This window comes from Lactuca virosa, chromosome 8 (genome assembly GCF_052849685.1).
Source record: "Lactuca virosa cultivar CGN04683 chromosome 8, Lactuca_virosa_CGN04683_v6, whole genome shotgun sequence".
Lineage (NCBI taxonomy): Eukaryota > Viridiplantae > Streptophyta > Magnoliopsida > Asterales > Asteraceae > Lactuca > Lactuca virosa.
In genome coordinates, this window is record NC_136433.1 from 52,954,217 (window position 1) to 52,973,519 (window position 19,303).

The 19,303-nt window shown below is 38.6% G+C and overlaps 1 protein-coding gene across 1 annotated transcript; it reads left to right on the forward strand.

Annotated features, from left to right (window-relative positions):
* Nucleotides 1-486: 486 nt before the first annotated feature.
* LOC145130342 (uncharacterized) lies at nt 487-17,758 on the forward strand. Its single transcript, XM_079065158.1, has 4 exons — nt 487-530; nt 14,626-15,016; nt 15,191-15,496; nt 16,652-17,758. Exons 1-4 carry the CDS (start codon nt 487-489, stop codon nt 17,756-17,758), a joined length of 1,848 nt encoding a protein of 615 aa, XP_078921284.1.
* The last annotated feature ends 1,545 nt before the right edge of the window (nt 17,759-19,303 follow it).

Here is a 19,303-nt window from a genome sequence, read left to right on the forward strand (position 1 = left end):
ATGGAAAAACCAAAAGGATCTAATTCAATGGAAACTTTATTGTCAGAAGAAAAAGACGCACACATATATATATATATATATATATATATATATATATATATATATATACATATATATATATATATATATATATATATACACACACAAACATATATATATATATATATATATATATATATATATATATATATATATATATCAGAATTTTAATGATATTAGGTGTGACAAAGATGTTATGGAGGTGTAAAGGTCGATGGGTGGTATGAAGTTGTGAGTGATCGGTATGGGTAACGGGTATGGGGTGACCGTTTCCAACAAGAACATATTTAATTTTACTATTATTATTAATAGAAAGAAGGCTACCTGAATCGGATGCAAGATGAGAAGTAGCCCCGTTGTCCATATACAAATTTACATCCGCCCCGTTATTAACTGACATTGAGTTGAAGACTACAGTTAAGTCAATTGGTTGGTCTTGAGACATTAATGGGAATCATTGCCATGGTGGTTGCAAAGTTGGGATCACTGAGGTATGCAAAACTTGAGCAGTCGGTCCTGTTTGAGGCAAGGCAACAACTGGATGTGGGCCGATAATGCTAGGCTGTTGATATGGACCTATTGTTGGTCTTCGATTAGGCTGTTGATTGGAGCTGTTTGGCGGAGAGTAAGTCCAGTAATGTTGCAAAAAGGTCCAGGGAGGTGGCTGCCATGGCATTGGGTAAGGCTGCCAAGGCAGCGGGTCTGAAGATGGACCTGCTGATGGGTTTTATACATAGCAAACAATCTTATGTGTGCATGCAACCCTAATTCTAGGATCTATGTTTTCACTATTAGACATACAAGCATTAAACACAAAACTAGAAACCCTAGCATGCATCTAATAATTTAGAAATCAACATAAGAAAGATTAGATCACATACCTTTATTGATATATAGTAATAACAATGATTCCTTGAAGATCTTGAGCTTTGAGAACAAGTACCACAAGTGTAGTACCTCTAATGGCTCACAAACACACTAGGGCAAGAGGATGATTATGAGAGAGAGGAGAGAGGAGATACTTGCTCAGAATTTTGGCTCTTCTATGGTTTCTTGGAGGTGCGCAGAATCATGAGGGCTGGAGGGTCTATTTATTGTTGAGGCAGCTAGGGTTTTGAGGTGGAAAACCCTAATCCCTTAGCTTAGGGCCTAAGCAGCCCATGGACTCCCTTCCTTAAAGCTTGGACGAAATCCTCTAGAATATTCTAAGAATTTTCGGCCCTCCCCAATAAGGGTGATCCAAGAGCCCAAAACCACAACTATCAAATAATTGCAAAACAGCCCCTATATTTTTAATCAGTTCCTTTAATCCCAAAATTAATTTCTGATTAAATACTAATTAATAATATGATTTCTAATTAATATATTATTCTCATAACATATTAACAAATCATTTTATATACCAATTTATTATTCCAAATAATAAATTCAACCTCTCTCTCTTCAATAGTCATCATGTCTAGTTGCCAGTGTGAAGGCAACCCAAAAGGACAATGCTACTATCAAATCAAGTACATACCAATTATAGTTATTGACTTAGACACCTAATCCAATAGTCTCCCACTTGGATAAGTCTAATAACTATTATTTCAAGTATGACTTCAAAATCTGACTAGCAAATGGTAGCTCTCAAAGCCGATGTCAAACTCTGACCCAGTCAGTTACGTGTACTAAGATAAGGGATCATATACTCCTCTGTTCTACAAGATATCGTGTGGACAAATAACATGGAATAAAATCATTCTCATTGTCCAATAGTTTGTTTCCTGATTTCTGATTTGTAATGACAAAGAACTACAATTGGACACATCAATTAAGTCCTGACCGAGCCCGACACATAAGTCAACACCAAATCATCGAGGGGCCCAAGATATCGCTTTTCCCCTTAGGGCAAAAGGAACAGATAAACTTCGACTTATATGCTTGCACTATTTACGCATCAAATCATACACAACAATATGTTTTATAACACCAAGTTACTGATGTGTTTACGCATTATCAATGCACAACCAACTCGTAAACAACAACTCGTATATCTCTGTTTAAAGATTATACAATATTATCGTCTCAGAATTACTCGTGATAAATTCCATGAAGTAATTCACTGAGCATGGGTTTAATCCAATACTTAAATCCCTATTTCAAAAGTACTCATGAATGTTGCAGCAAACCATTGCTATGTCTAAACACTTAGACAATCTACAACCTGATTCATGACAGTCTTAATTCACTACTTACTTCCAAACTATGATCGACTGTGGATATTTGAATAATCCAATTATTCGGGAAGTGAAACACAATGATAAACAATTGACAAAAGATAGTAAACAATACTCATAAATAATTCTCCATTACTTAATCATCAAATATCAATTACATTTACATTGTTACAAGTTTCTAAATATCTATCTAATCACTAAAACTAATATCATCCTTCAGACCAATGCTCCTCGCATGCTGAACGTGCTTAATCCTACTCAGACCCTTTTTAAGGGGATCTGCAAGAATCTCTTCCGATGATAACCTCTTCACAACGAGGTTTCCTTCTTCCACACGATGTCTGATAGAGTGATATTTTCTGTCGATATGTCTTGATCTACCATGATCTCTCGGTTCCTTGGTTAAGGCAACCACTACTTCATTATTGCAGAAAATCTCCATGGGCTCCCTTACCTCAAGGGGTACACTTAGCGTACTGATGTGAGGCTTGGTCATGACTCCAGACATGTAGGTGGGGCGTACATGCATGTACGCCGGGCGTACGTATGACTTAATGAAAACCCTAACTTTGGGGTTGGACACTATATAAGCACATTTATGGTTCATGAAACCCTTATTTCTCAGCCTCCAGTGTCCTTATAGCCTCATACACGAAGCCCTAAACCTCTCATTTGTGTTTTGAGCTCATTGTGTCCATTTTGGTGTGTTTTGATCCATAATCAAGAAGTAAAAGCTTGGTGCAAGGTGGTGGATCAAGGAAGAACTTGTGGATCTTGATTATTTGCTTTATTTCCAGCTTGTTTGAAGTAAAAAGCTACGACCTTGCAGAAAGGTCCAGGGAGGTGGCTGCCATGACATTGGGTAAGGCTGCCAAGGCAGCAGGTGTGAAGATGGACCTCCTGATGGGTTTTATACATAGCAAACAATCCTATGTGTGCATGCAACCCTAATTTTAGGATCTATGTTTTCACTATTATACATACAAGCATTGAACACAAAACTAGAAATCCTAGCATGCATCTAATAATTTAGAAATCAACATAAGAAAGATTAGATCACATACCTTTATTGCTATATAGTAATAGCAATGATTCCTTGAAGATCTTAAGCTTTGAGAACAAGTACCACAAGTGTAGTACCTCTAATGGCTCACAAACACACTAGGGCAAGAAGATGATTATGAGAGAGAGGAGAGAGGAGATACTTGCTAAGAATTTCGGCTCTTCTAGGGTTTCTTGGAGGTGCACGAAATCATGAGGGCTAGGGGGTCTATTTATAGTTGAGGCAGCTAGGGTTTTGAGATGGAAAACCCTAATCCCTTAGCTTAGGGTCTAAGCAGCCCATGGACTCCCTTCCTTAAGGCTTGGACGAAATCCTCTAGAATATTCTAAGGATTTTCGGCCCTCCCCAATAAGAGTGATCCAAGAGCCCATTGTTGGGTTTTGAGCATTCTAACACTCCTATGGTGTACATGCAACCCTATAAACCTTGGATCTATGTTTTCTCTATTATACATGCAAATATTAACTATTCCAAGGTTTCATCCTAACTAACATATTATGAAGCACCTATACTACAAAGTTCTAGTTAGATGACATACCTTTTGATGTAGCTTGATGTCTTCAAGCTTTAAGAGCTTAGCCCCAATAGTGTGTAAGCCTCAAATGGAATCACAAATCACCAAAACACCTTGGAAGAACTTGAGAGAATATGTATGCACACTAAAATCGGCCCACTCTTATTTTCACACACTTGTGCCAATTTTGTGAGCCAAGGACCCCTTTATATATTATGGAGGATTAGGGTTACATCCATGTAAACCCTAATACCCATGACCTTTCATTTACATAGGATCCATGGGTTAAAAGCTCCATGGACCATCCATGAAAGCTTAGCCCAACCTAAATGAACTTGGCCCATTCCATATATATAAGAGTCCATATTTAATTAGTTCTTTTTGATCACTTAATTAATTCTAAATTAATTCTTGATCAATACTAATTACATAATATGATTCCATATTAATATATTAGAACTTATAATATATTAATATAAATCATAAATATACTATTCTCAAAAGACTATCCATATAAATTGTGCCGGTGAAGTGCAACCCAAATGGACCATGCCGGGTCGGGTCAAGTACATACCAAATATAGTTATGGACTTAGACATTAATCCAACAGTCTCCCACTTGGATAAGTCTAAAACTATTATTGAGTATGACTTCAAAACCTAACTGGCAATCGTAGCTCTTAAAGCCGCTGTCGAACTCTGACCTTGTCAATGACTTGTCCATTAGATAAGGGATCATATATTCCTCCATTCTAGATATCATATGGACTGAGACATGGATTATAATCATTCTCTCTGTCCATTTGTTGTTTCCCGATTTTCGATTTATGATGACTGACTGATTGAACAAATCAAATCAGTCCTGGCTTGGCCAAGCACTCACATGTGTCATCGCTAAATCATCGAGGGGCCCACAAATATCGCTTTTATCCCAAAGGTAAAAGGAATGGATAAACTTCGACTCATATGGCTTGTTCTACTACTTGTTGAATCATACACAAAGGCACGTTTTATAACATCGAGTTACCAAATGCGTTTTCGTGCAATCAATGTATAACCAACTCATAGTAACAACTTATATCTCTAGGTTTGAAGAATATAAGATATTATCGTCTCATGATCACTCGTGATAAAATCCATGAAGTGATTCAAATGAGCGCGGGTTGAATCCAATACTCAGAACTTATGAGCACTCATGAGTGTTGTAGCACCACTTTGTCCACCAACTTGGACCTCTACAAACCAACCCATGACAGTCTTGATTCATATCTACTTCCAACATATGACCGACTGTGGATGGTTTGAATAACTTAATCATTCAGGAAGAGCGACTTAGTTATTCTGGAAGTCAAAACATGCAAAGTGAAACACAAGAATAAATGAATCAAATATGGTATCAAACCCTATGAATATAAATAAACACTTTTATTTATCACCATACTGATTACTCATTATTCATTGTTTCGGTTTTATCAACTTTATACTTGAATTAAAAACACTAGTTGTCCCATGCTCCAAGCATGTACACTATGTTTTTCTTAAACAATAGCTTTGCCATACACCAAGTATGCACTCTATGTTTGTCTATGATCCTTACTTTGTGAAATAAACCAATTGAACATAATTTCAATGATTCTAATTTCACACTCCCAAATCCTTATCGAAAAATGTGAGAATTTCAAATTCCTATCATTTATAGAAATCTGTTTAGATTTTAAACTTATATGCACTGACCCTCCTGTAATGAATATGTACAAAGTCACAAAGACTTGTCAACAGTCATTATAAGGTATTCCAATGGAGATCAACTCCATGGAAACTAAGTCTCATATTCAAAGTACATTGCTTTGGACATGCTTCTTGCATTAAGTTTTCTAATCTTACACAGATAACTTCCACTTATGGAGACAACTCCATATTCTCATTTTGACTATCACTTCTAAATAAGAGATGCCTCTTTTCAGAATATGTCAATATGGTCCTTCCAAAATTAGCACTATACTTCCAACTGTCCCTGAGCAACCAATCTTTGGTAAACCTCAGATTGTCCTCGACAATTGCTTAATCATTTTAGTCATATCCAATTCTAGACCTTTTCCCTTCTTAATGCCTCTGGGCATTTGGAAAAATTTAGAAATGACAAATATTATAGCACATGCAATCGATCCTGTACCCAAAGCAAATGGTACACGATTCATGATGTCTCACATAAAGACATGATTATAGACCAGTCTTTTGCTACAATATTTTTATTTGCCATGTTTTCAAAATTTGACTATAAAGAGGGATGTCGTAATCATAATCGAATTTTGAGAACGCAATATATAGAATTTCCTTAAGTTGAACCAATCCAACATGAAATTCATATATATATATATATATATATATATATATATATATATATATATATATATATATATATATATATATATTCTTGACTAAAGATGATTAAGGTCTCAATCTAAGCCTTTAGAACTGAAATGAAGTATATCCTCTCCCTTAATTATAGCAAAACAACTTTTTCAATCCCTGCAGCCTCACGAATTGAAACTTTTGTTTTCTATAATTAACATTGCTAACTTGCAACACTAACAATAATTATCATGCTCCCACTAACATGATGATTATTAGCATAACACTTATGCTCCCACTAGCTTTGACATGTACTCAGAAATCAGCTGGACTTCTAGAAATCAATACTTTATTGACTTTCTTACCAAAGTTCAGATTTCTGATACGAGATGCTTTGATAAAACTTTATCAAAATCATACACCTTTCCTTAGATAGCATGCATGTGTGTCTAAACAATTTCAGAACTATGAAAAGGGATGCCGTAATCATAGTCTCAATTGTTTAGACCTTTTGCCATCTGCTTCAAATCTACTTGGTGGAAGTGTTTCCTCACCATCATTTTCATGAATCGGAGAGAAACCTTATGACCCTTAGATTTTATAGTGTATGTGTTCTTATCCATGTGAATCGTCAAAACCATAGTCACAAGACAAGGATAATGACAAATCCAAGCTCATATGGACTGAACTTATGCAATCTTAACTTCTTGCCACCTGGCAGTACAGGGCCTGCCATTGCTTCCAAGTTGTTATGCAACCAATTGAGAACTTTCAGAACTCCTATGCAAAGCCAACTTTAACTGGAATGGGCACAAAATATGTCAACACGATAGGTTATAAACCTCAAGTCGTGTGCTAGTGAAGAACCTCAGGTTTTATTCTTGATTAGTTCTTGAAACTCTTTTTAGGATCTTTAAGACTCCCACTATCCTCTTGACATATAAGACTATCTTGCCAAATATTCAAGAGATAGTGCAGATTCTTTATCAAGACAAACACTTCACACAATTGGCCTTAGTTGGTCTTTGTTTTATCCAAAACATCACAACTTACCAATTTCAAATGTACAAGAGTAGGACACTTTTACTCTTACATTTGAGAAGTGTTTTAAACCTTTCTTTAAGATATGTCACTCAAGTTACAATTTTGGAGTATGACTCTAAGAATTGTTTTGGAACGAAGTATGACTCATCTTCCTGATCTAACCATTTCAACAATTCATGACTCCTCTTCTTAGTCATAAGAATGCACTAAGATGACCTTTAGAGGACTAATTGTGATATGATTTCTAAATCATTAAGATGATCACAAACATGATACTAAAGTACTCTCCCATCTTTTCAGATTTGAGAAACTTTTATCTTTCTGCCTAATTTGATTCTTCCCATTCGTTCTGCCATACATTGAGACTTTTCCAATGTTTCAGAATTATACTTAAACTTGTAAGTATAACCATATTTACTAAACTTTAGTAAATCAAATAGTCTTAACGAGCTTTGTGGTGGACATGACCAGTGCATAAGAATGTGTACTCGATCCCTTTAGTCCTTCACTTGACTCACACATCCATGTGAACAAGTAATTAGTCTTGATTTTCCAATGCTTGAAAGTTCTCATTCATCATACTATTCAACTTGCATGATTCCAAGTTTCGGTCCAATTGAAACTTGGGCGATGAGGAACTTTCCTGATTTGGTAAATTTAGACACTACCACAAATGAAAGAATCAAATCCATTTTCCAATATTGCTGTCAGTGGAATCATATAAGCAACAATTTTCCACAAATGCCATTGTAAGGATACTTCAAATAAATAAAGTTAAACAATTTTCTTTTATTTTAAAACTTTGCGGAAAAACTTATCCTTACAATCCACATGGAAAATTGTTGTTATCTATTCCTTAGCAACATATCATAACTTCTTAAGCAACTGCTCAAAATTCTGATGCGATCGAAATCCACCTTCGCGATCAGAATCAGCATATACTTCCTTTAAGATTTCTCTCTATTCTTTGATTCTTAAAACATCAACATGTGACCCAGTCACATCATGTAATGAGGATCTCAGAATAAAACTTAACAGAGTTAGATAATGGGCTCTACCTGATGTAGAGTCAAACTTATTAACTTTAACATCCTTAGGTAAATTTGGCAGCTTTGCAATCAACGCCCCTTCCTTTGGCAAAATAAACATATGGACCCTTTGGTAATGGGACTATCTCAGACTTAGCCTTTCTCTTTACCATTTGGTCAACCGGGTTGACTATGGCCAATCCCTTTCCATTGGGAAGAGAATGCTTTTTCTGGATTTCCAGTGTCACCATTGTCACTGTTGTGACAACCCGAAATTTCTATTCTATACAACATGTCAATTCAATAGGATTCAAATCAGTTACAGTTAAATTTTCAGACTTTTTGGATTAAGTTTGATTATTTTAGGATTTACACTTTATGAGATACCAGGAGAGAGGATGCCCTAGGGTTATAGTGCAACACTGTTATTCCTAAACTTCAAGAAATTGGAGTTTACTGCCAGAATAAAATATTTTCAGCCAAAAACCCAGAAATTTGGGGTATATATATGACACTTGTCATTTATTATCATTTTTCTAAATTTCTCAAGAACAAAAGCAAATCCTCTCAAGTATCATCACGGGATTTATTCCAAATCTCGATCTAGTAAGTGTTTTCAACCATTTCAAGTTAGTAGATCACTTAATCTAGTGTTTTAACACCCTTCTAACCGTGAAATCATTCCAAAAGGTTGATTTTTCCATTTTCACCAAGAACACCAAGAACACACACTAGTGTTTTTGGCATTTTGGCTCATTTCAAGCTTCCATATAGTAAGTACTTCTATCCTAGAGTGTGTTTAAGCTTGCTATACTCCATAATAACATGAAATCATCCAAGAAACACCAAGAAAATGGTGTTTACGGTTCTTGTTTACGGTCCAAGAACGTTCTTGAACCGTAAACCCATTTTAAGGGACCGAAATGTCCCTAGTCCCTTCCTAAGCCTAAGTAACTAACTTGGATCCTTACCTTGATGTGTTAAGGACTTGAAAACATCGAAATACGAACATCCATAAGAGTTTACGGCCGTAAACTCTAGGGTTTACGACCGTAAACCCAAAGGGATGTGGTCTTTGGGCCGTAAACTCCAAATAGGAGTGAAATGGTGCCCTAGCTTCTTCCTTAGGCTTATACTTCAAGAGGAAACACTTCAATGGACTTAGAAACGTTCAAATCAACAAATGGTCAAAAGAGGGGGAGTTTACGGCCGTAAACTCTAGAGTTTACGACCGTAAACCCATTGGGTTGAGGTCACAAAACCGTAAACTCAAGTTAGGGTTTCTTTTGAACCCTAAACCCTATAGCATTGTGCTACAACACTTAGATGCATTCCTTGATACTTATAACACTTATATAAGGTGTTTAACTTGTCTTAGGATGTCTTAACTTTGCTAATTAGTTGTTTAAATTCTAATTAGATACATATATGTGGTATTTATATGTTAAATAGGATCATTGTGTGTGTACAAGTCTTCACTTGACACCTAGCAATCCTATTTCTTCAGTTCATCCAAACCACCAACTACAGGTGAGTTCATACCCCTTAATTAACCTTTTAAATGTTTTTAAATGCTTTATGGGGGGATACAAGTTGAACAATTGTAGTTATTATATCAATTACATGTGATTAATAACTACCAAACAAATGGTTTTCTTACTTTTCAAACTGTTTATCAAACTGTTTTACCTCAAACTGTTTTACAAACTCTTTTATTGTCAATACATTTATCAAACTCTTTTAACTTATATTATGTGTATCTATATAAATATAGTTATATAAGTAGGATTGGAAGGACTTAGGACTGCTAGTCTACCCTGCTTCCTGTTCTTGTTTGATTGTGGTCTTGGGGTATCAAGGTTAGTTGTCCGAGGGTCGTTTGAATCCTAGTTATGTATTATGTATACGTATATAGATATAAAAGGTTTGTTATCAACCTCTTTTAACTTATATTATGTGTATCTATATAAATATAGTTATATAAGTAGGATTAAGAAGGACTTAGGACTGCTAGTCTACCCTGCTTCCTGTTCTTGTTTGATTGTGGTCTTGGGGTATCAAGGTTAGTTGTCCGAGGGTCGTTTGAATCCTAGTTATATATTATGTATATGTATATAGATACAAAAGGTTTTCCTTCATTCAAGTCCATACCCTTGGGTAGCAAGGGTATGCAAACGTGTTCATACATTGCTAGTAAGCTACCATAGGGGTAGTTTAGGAAGATACTATTACTAGAACGATGAAACATACAATGAGTCAGTTCATACATGAGTCAATACATACTATAATGAGAAACAAACATGAAACAGAGTGATGAGAAACAAACATACAGGCTAGACAGAGAAAGAACATACAATACAGCTAGCACACAATTCACATAACATTTACATTAATACATTTATGTGAGCCATTAAACAGGGCATGGCACTACCTGCCATGACTGTTTTTGTATCAGAATCTCCTTAATTGGGGAGCGCATGAGTTTGTGTATAGATCTATACTAGATTGACTATCCTACACCTTTCTGCTCGCTACAGTGGGACTTGCAAGTCTACGGGTGCCAAACGTCATTTTGTGGCATCTTACATTGTCACTTTACTATTGAGTCGGTAGCAAGATACAGGCCGATCACATGTTACCTTAAAATATACAATTAACTTAAGGTAGTTAGTACAGCAGTAGTTTCATAATACTACATTAAAGTACTATAACATTTTCCCTTTACATTTTACTTTGTGATTTCACACAATAAACAATAATGTAAAAACTATATTTTTGGTTAATGATAGTCGGATTTGGGAAAATACTCACTTTTACAAAGGATACACACACAGACACTAGATGCCTTGGTAGAAGGCTACTTTTAGTAGGAAACATAGGGTTTTCTAGGATAGTTCAAACAAATACAAAACTTTTACAAACACACAGTACATCTTACAAAACATCTTACAAATGTTTTCATACAAACACAGACACTAATATACTTATGAACTCACCAACTCTAAAGCTGATAAACTCTTTCAAAATAACTTGTATTCTCAGGTCACCAGTAGACAGGTACCGGAGCCAGGTTTTGAGAAGATGGAGCTCGTTCAAGACTCATCTTATATTTTGATGTATATTGTTATGGTGTCTTTAAAACTTAACGGAACACACTTGTATGAAATTATATTATTAATGCAATGGATGATGTTGTTGCTTGTTTACTACTTGCATTGTTGTGATACTGTACATGACGTCCTCCACCCCAGAACGTTTCCGCCGTTCATTTGGTTTTGAGGGTGTGACAGATTGGTATCAGAGCATTGTTTATAGTGAATCGAGTGTATCAACCCATAAAAGATATACGAACTATAAACACAAGCGGGATTTAAAATACTCTGATAAAGAGTTTATACTTTAAATAATAAAATATTTAATAAAGTATACATACCTGCATTCATACTAAAATCAGTGTCACTAGGACAGAACAAAAGTATTACGATTGGTGGACAGCATAAGCATACTTAGAGACATATGGTCAACCCTGGGAAGATGTAGCCTGATCAACTACATTATCCGAGGAGTGATTAGCGTGTGCCTAAGTGTGGTTGTGAGGTTGCAACAAGTCTAAAAACTTACCAACACATCTACAACAAGAACAGTAGAACAAAACATTAAACTTAAAATACTATAGGAGTATTTTGTGTTACTATAATTACTTATTCGAGAATTAAAGGTCTTTATTAGTATAACAATGGTTGTTTAGTGGATACACTAAAGTTATATGTACTAGGATGTCATAGACTTAGAATCTGTGATCTTTGCCTTACTTCCTGTTCCTTGTTTGGTTGTGGGCTTAGGGTTAGGGTCACTTATTCGAAGGTCTATCCCGTCTGCATGGCATATAACTGGTATGCTTTAAACAAGTATTGGGACAACTGATAAAGATCATCTTATAATTATTTAGTTAGTTAGTTAAATTTAGTTATTTCTTATATCCCTTTTCTCGCGTAGATTTAATGGCTGGATTTTATCTTCCCGGAGACCCGTACTTTCCCAACCACGACAACGCAGAATGGCTGGAAGACGAACCAGAAGATAATCACCCAATTCCTTTAGATGATTATGAAGCTGAAGGTTTTTCTGATGGTTCCGACTCGGAGCCAGAAGTTAACAACCAACTCCCAGCTGTTCAAAACCCAAACCCTCGTCCTGCATTTCAAGGACCCACACCTTTGTGGGCCACAAACTTGAATAGGTGGAGTCAGGAACAAGGTCAACCTTTTCCTTACAATGGAGATAGAAGCTTCTACAACCTCACTGAGGGAGGTTCAGCTGATAGGGTCCTACCTATCATGGTTCGTAGGATTGCTCGGAACACCGAGCATGGTCGAGCAGCTATCGACCGGGTAGTAGAAGTGGATGCCAATTCTGGTATTAACACTGTGCGCATTAGCCAGCTGGAGTCCGCTCATGAAAGGGCTCAGGTTAGCAATGCAATGCTTCAGAGGGAACTTGCTGAAACCCGAGCCGAAGTCAGGAAACTTCGAGCTCAGCAAGCAAGGTCTGATAGACGTGTGAGAGACATAGAGCGTCTCCTATCTGATTCAAGGACTCACTCAAGCAGTTCTCGTCGTCGTTAAAATTTTACCGACTTCTCTTTTGGATATAACTTAGTTATGTAAAAACTTAAGTCTAATTTCCTATCCTTATAAATCTTAGACCTGCTAGGTTTTGATTTGGTAGTATGCTGTCAAAATTTTCCCATCTTGGATGATGTAAGACCTACTTCTAGGTCATTTTTCCCCAAACTCATTACATCTGTAATTCCAATATCTTTGACAGATATAAAAATCTAATGGAAATTATTATCCAAATACTTTCATCTTCATTCAAGTATTCCATTTAATTATGCTGTTGGGCTATGGAGAGTTAGTCCATGAGTCATTCTCATCAATGTTCATGTCAAATTCTCATCAATATCTTATTCATTCTAAACTTTCAGCAAAAAGATGCCTCCACGAAAGTCAACAAGACGTAATCCTCCACCACCTATTCCTCAATTTGATACAGCAGCCCTCAATGCTACTGTAGCTGCGGCTGTGGCAACAGCCATGGCTGAATATCATTCTTCAAGTTCCACTGGAGGAGGGACTCCTATTCCAACAATACAGGTTGAAACCCCTGTGCGCTCGAGAGAGTGCTCCTACAAAGATTTTACAAACTGCAAGCCATTATCCTTCAGAGGAACTGGCGGAGTCATTGTACTCTCGCAATGGTTTGAGAAAACCGAATCGGTTTTCGCAATCTGCTCTTGTCCAGAAGGGAGCAAGGTCAAGTTCGCAGCTTGCACCTTTGAAACCAGAGCCCTAACATGGTGGAATAGCCATGTAAAGTCACTATCTCTTTCAATGGCAAATGATATGGGATGGGATACTTTAAAAGACCTCATGATTGAGGAGTACTGCCCGAGGGGCGAGATCCAAAAGCTGGAGGAAGAACTTTGGCGCCTAACCATGAAAGGCACCGACATCGTAGCATATACCGCCAGGTTCTGTGAACTGGTGGCCCTCTGTCCCAACATGATTCATACAGAGGGAAAGAAGATCGAGAGGTATATATGGGGGCTGGTGCCACCATACCAGGGAAATGTATTGTCATCACGCCCCACTACATTTGATAGTGCCAAGCGATTGGCACAGCAGCTAGTTGACCACGGGGTCCGTACCCCGGCTGCAACAACCACCCTGGCCATCTCAGAAACCGCCAGAACTGCAGAGTCCAAGTGGAAATTCTGGGAGGACAAGAAAAAGAAGAAGGCTGCGAAGAAACAGCAGACGGTGGCAATTCATAGTGCGACAGCACCTGCCACTACTGCTATTCCAATAAAGCAGTATTCTGGAAGTTTACCTTTATGCAACAAGTGCAACTACCATCATATGGGAGCCTGTCGGGACATGCAGTGTGTAAACTGCAACAGGAAGGGGCATACAGCCCGTTTCTGTAAATCTCCGGCGAGGCCAATCACCCAAGTCCCCGGCGCTGGAGTGGGCCAATCTTGCTACAACTGTGGCGATGTGGGCCACTACAAAAGGAACTGCCCCAAGGCAGGGACTGCCAGTGGAGTAGGAAGAGTTTTGGCTATAGGTCATGAGGAGGCGGTTGCCGACCCCACAGTGGTCACTGGTACGTTTCTCCTCGACAACTCTTATGCTTGTATACTATTTGATAGTGGAGCGGAGAGGAGCTTCGTGAATCAAAAATTTGCTCATTTACTTAAGCAAAAATCACGAGCACTCAAAGAACCGTTCACAGTAGAAATGGCTAATGGGAAGACAGAGAGCACTAGCTGCATTTACATAGGGTGTACCTTAACTTTAGATAGCCATTCATTCTCGATCGATCTCATGCCAGTCTCAATTAAAAGTTTCGATGTCATCATTGGCATGGATTGGTTGAGTCTTCAGCGTGCCGACATCATGTGTTACGAAAAGGCAGTCCGCCTTAATCTTTCGTCTGGCGAAACCATAGTAGTTTATGGCGACAAACCCGGCACAAACCTTCGTATCATCTCGAGCATTCAAGCTCAGAAATTCTTGCGTAAGGAATGTCGCGCATTCCTTGCTCATGTGGTCGATGTGAGCCAAGAAGCGAAAGACATCAAGAACATTCCAGTAGTACACGACTTTCCCGACATCTTTCCAGAAGAGCTACCAGGATTACCTCCGCAACGACAAGTCGAGTTCAGAATCGACTTAGTTCCAGGGGCTACCCCCGTAGCCAAATCGCCTTATCGTCTAGCACCTGCAGAGATGCAAGAACTATCCTGTCAACTTAACGAACTGCTCAGCAAGGGCTTTATAAGACCAAGCTTCTCACCTTGGGGAGCTCCAGTCTTGTTCGTCAAAAAGAAAGACGGATCTTTTCGTATGTGCATCGACTACAGGGAGCTCAACAAACTGATCGTCAAGAATCGTTATCCTTTGCCTCGGATAGACGATTTATTCGATCAACTTCAAGGGGCGAATTTCTTTTCCAAAATCGACTTAAGATCCGGATATCACCAATTACGAGTGCTAGGGGAGGATGTTCCAAAGACAGCCTTCCGAACTCGTTATGGGCACTACGAATTCGTAGTGATGCCATTCGGATTAACAAACGCGCCCGCAGTATTCATGGACTTAATGAATAGGGTGTGTCGTCCTTACTTGGATCAGTTCGTCATCATCTTCATCGATGACATACTTATCTACTCTCGTAGTAAGGAAGAACATAGTCAACATCTGCGACAAGTCTTAGAAACCCTGCGCGCGGAGAAGCTTTATGCGAAGTTCTCGAAATGCGAATTTTGGATCCGCCGAGTCGAATTTTTAGGGCACGTGGTTAGCAAGGAAGGAATACACGTGGACCCTTCCAAAATTAAAGCCATTAAGAGCTGGTCAGCACCGAAGACGCCTACATAAATTCGTCAATTTCTAGGCCTCGCTGGCTACTATCGCCGGTTCATTCAGAACTTCTCCCGCATTGCAAAGCCTCTTACAACGCTTACCCAGAAGGGCGTATCCTTTGACTGGGAAGAAAAGCAGGAGAGAGCGTTCCAAACGCTCAAACGAGCCTTATGCACTGCACCAATACTATCCCTTCCCGAAGGAATAGAAGACTTCGTTGTCTATTGCGATGCATCGAACCAAGGTCTCGGATGTGTTCTGATGCAGCGAGGTAAGGTCATCGCCTATGCCTCGAGGCAGCTGAAAACACATGAGGTCAACTATACGACGCACGATCTTGAACTAGGAGCAGTTGTATTTGCTTTGAAGATCTGGAGACACTACCTGTACGGTACGAAGAGCACAATCTTTACAGACCACAAGAGCTTACAACACATATTCGATCAGAAGGAGCTCAACATGAGACAACGACGGTGGGTCGAGCTACTCAGTGACTACGAATGCGAAATTCGTTATCATCCCGGCAAGGCCAATGTAGTAGCTGACGCCCTAAGTCGGAAAGAATATTCTGGTCGTAAAGTCAAGTCATTGACTATGACTATCCATTCGCACTTATCCACACAAATACAGGCGGCTCAGCTCGACGCTTTGAAGATTGAAAATGTGACCAATGAATCCCTGCGAGGGATGGATAAGAACTTGGAAGTCAAAGGTGGCGGAGCTTATTATCTCATGAACCGGATCTGGACCCCGAAACTAGGTGGTTTCAGAGATTTGGTCATGAAGGAGGCGCATAACACTCGTAATTCCGTTCACCCAGGTTCAGATAAGATGTATCTGGATCTTAAAAAGTTATACTGGTGGCCTAACATGAAAGCAGAGATTGCTACCTTCGTAAGTAAATGCCTTACTTGCGCAAAGGTCAAGGTCGAGTACCAGAAACCCTCAGGTCTTCTTCAACAGCTTGAGATCCCAGAATGGAAGTGGGAGCGGATCACTATGGATTTCATAACCAAGTTGCCCAAGACAACGGGTGGACTTGATACCATATGGGTCATCGTCGACAGATTGACCAAGTCCGCGCACATCCTGCCTATCAAAGAGACAGACAAGATGGAGAAACTTACAAGAACTTATATAAGGGAAATTGTACGATTTCACGGTGTCCCTATATCCATTATCTCGGACAGAGATAGTAGGTTCACTTCTAGGTTCTGGCAATCACTACAAGGTTCCTTAGGAACTAGGCTGGACATGAGTACAGCCTACCATCCGCAGACAGACGGGCAAAGTGAGAGGACTATCCAAACCTTAGAGGACATGTTGCGAGCCTGTGTGATTGACTTTGGGAAAACATGGGATACTCATTTACCCCTTGTAGAATTTTCCTACAACAACAGTTATCACACAAGCATAAAGGCTGCTCCATTCGAGGCCCTCTACGGCCGAAAGTGCAGATCCCCTCTGTGCTGGGCTGAGGTGGGTGATACCCAGTTAGCTAAGGGACTAGTTCCTGAAAGCACTCTCACAGGTCCGGAGATCATACGGGAAACGACGGAGAAGATCGTTCAGATCCGTGAACGACTGAAAGCCTCCAGAGACCGACATAAAAGCTACGCTGATAAACGAAGGAAACCGTTGGAATTCCAGGTGGGCGACCATGTTCTATTGAAGGTCTCACCCTGGAAGGGCTTGATACGCTTCGGAAAGCGTGGAAAGCTAAATCCAAGGTACATTGGGCCTTTCGAAATTCTTGCCAGAATCGGCCCTGTAGCTTACAAACTTAACTTACCGAGCGAACTCAGTAACGTACATTCTACCTTCCACGTCTCGAACTTGAAAAAGTGTCTGTCCGACGAGACTCTTGTAATCCCACTCGACGAGATCGAGATCAACGAGAGCCTCAACTTCGTGGAAGAACCAGTAGAGATCATGGACCGGCAGGTCAAGCAAACGAAACAAAGCCGCATCCTGATAGTGAAGGTTCGCTGGAACGCCAAGCGAGGACCTGAATTCACTTGGGAGCGAGAGGATCAGATGAAACTGAAATATCCTCGTCTTTTTAATTAGTTCCTTGTAACTACTAAATTGCTTAAATTCTAATTTCGGGACGAAATTCCTTCTAAGGAGGGGATGATGTGACAACCCGAAATTTCTATTCTGTACAACATGTCAATTCAATAGGAGTCAAATCAGTTACAGTTAAATTTTCAGACTTTTTGGATTAAGTTTGATTATTTTAGGATTTACACTTTATGAGATACCAGGAGAGAGGATGCCCTAGGGTTATAGTGCAACACTGTTATTCCTAAACTTCAAGAAATTGGAGTTTACTGCCAGAATAAAATATTTTCAGCCAAAAACCCAGAAATTTGGGGTATATATATGACACTTGTCATTTATTATCATTTTTCCAAATTTCTCAAGAACAAAAGCAAATCCTCTCAAGTATCATCACAGGATTTATTCCAAATCTCGATCTAGTAAGTGTTTTCAACCATTTCAAGTTAGTAGATCACTTAATCTAGTGTTTTAACACCCTTCTAACCGTGAAATCATTCCAAAAGGTTGATTTTTCCATTTTCACCAAGAACACCAAGAACACACACTAGTGTTTTTGGCATTTTGGCTCATTTCAAGCTTCCATATAGTAAGTACTTCTATCCTAGAGTGTGTTTAAGCTTGCTATACTCCATAATAACATGAAATCATCCAAGAAACACCAAGAAAATGGTGTTTACGGTTCTTGTTTACGGTCCAAGAACGTTCTTGAACCGTAAACCCATTTTAAGGGACCGAAATGTCCCTAGTCCCTTCCTAAGCCTAAGTAACTAACTTGGATCCTTACCTTGATGTGTTAAGGACTTGAAAACATCGAAATACGAACATCCATAAGAGTTTACGGCCGTAAACTCTAGGGTTTACGACCGTAAACCCAAAGGGATGTGGTCTTTGGGCCGTAAACTCCAAATAGGAGTGAAATGGTGCCCTAGCTTCTTCCTTAGGCTTATACTTCAAGAGGAAACACTTCAATGGACTTAGAAACGTTCAAATCAACAAATGGTCAAAAGAGGGGGAGTTTACGGCCGTAAACTCTAGAGTTTACGACCGTAAACCCATTGGGTCGAGGTCACAAAACCGTAAACTCAAGTTAGGGTTTCTTTTGAACCCTAAACCCTATAGCATTGTGCTACAACACTTAGATGCATTCCTTGATACTTATAACACTTATATAAGGTGTTTAACTTGTCTTAGGATGTCTTAACTTTGCTAATTAGTTGTTTAAATTCTAATTAGATACATATATGTGGTATTTATATGTTAAATAGGATCATTGTGTGTGTACAAGTCTTCACTTGACACCTAGCAATCCTATTTCTTCAGTTCATCCAAACCACCAACTACAGGTGAGTTCATACCCCTTAATTAACCTTTTAAATGTTTTTAAATGCTTTATGGGGGGGGGGATACAAGTTGAACAATTGTAGTTATTATATCAATTACATGTGATTAATAACTACCAAACAAATGGTTTTCTTACTTTTCAAACTGTTTATCAAACTGTTTTACCTCAAACTGTTTTACAAACTCTTTTATTGTCAATACATTTATCAA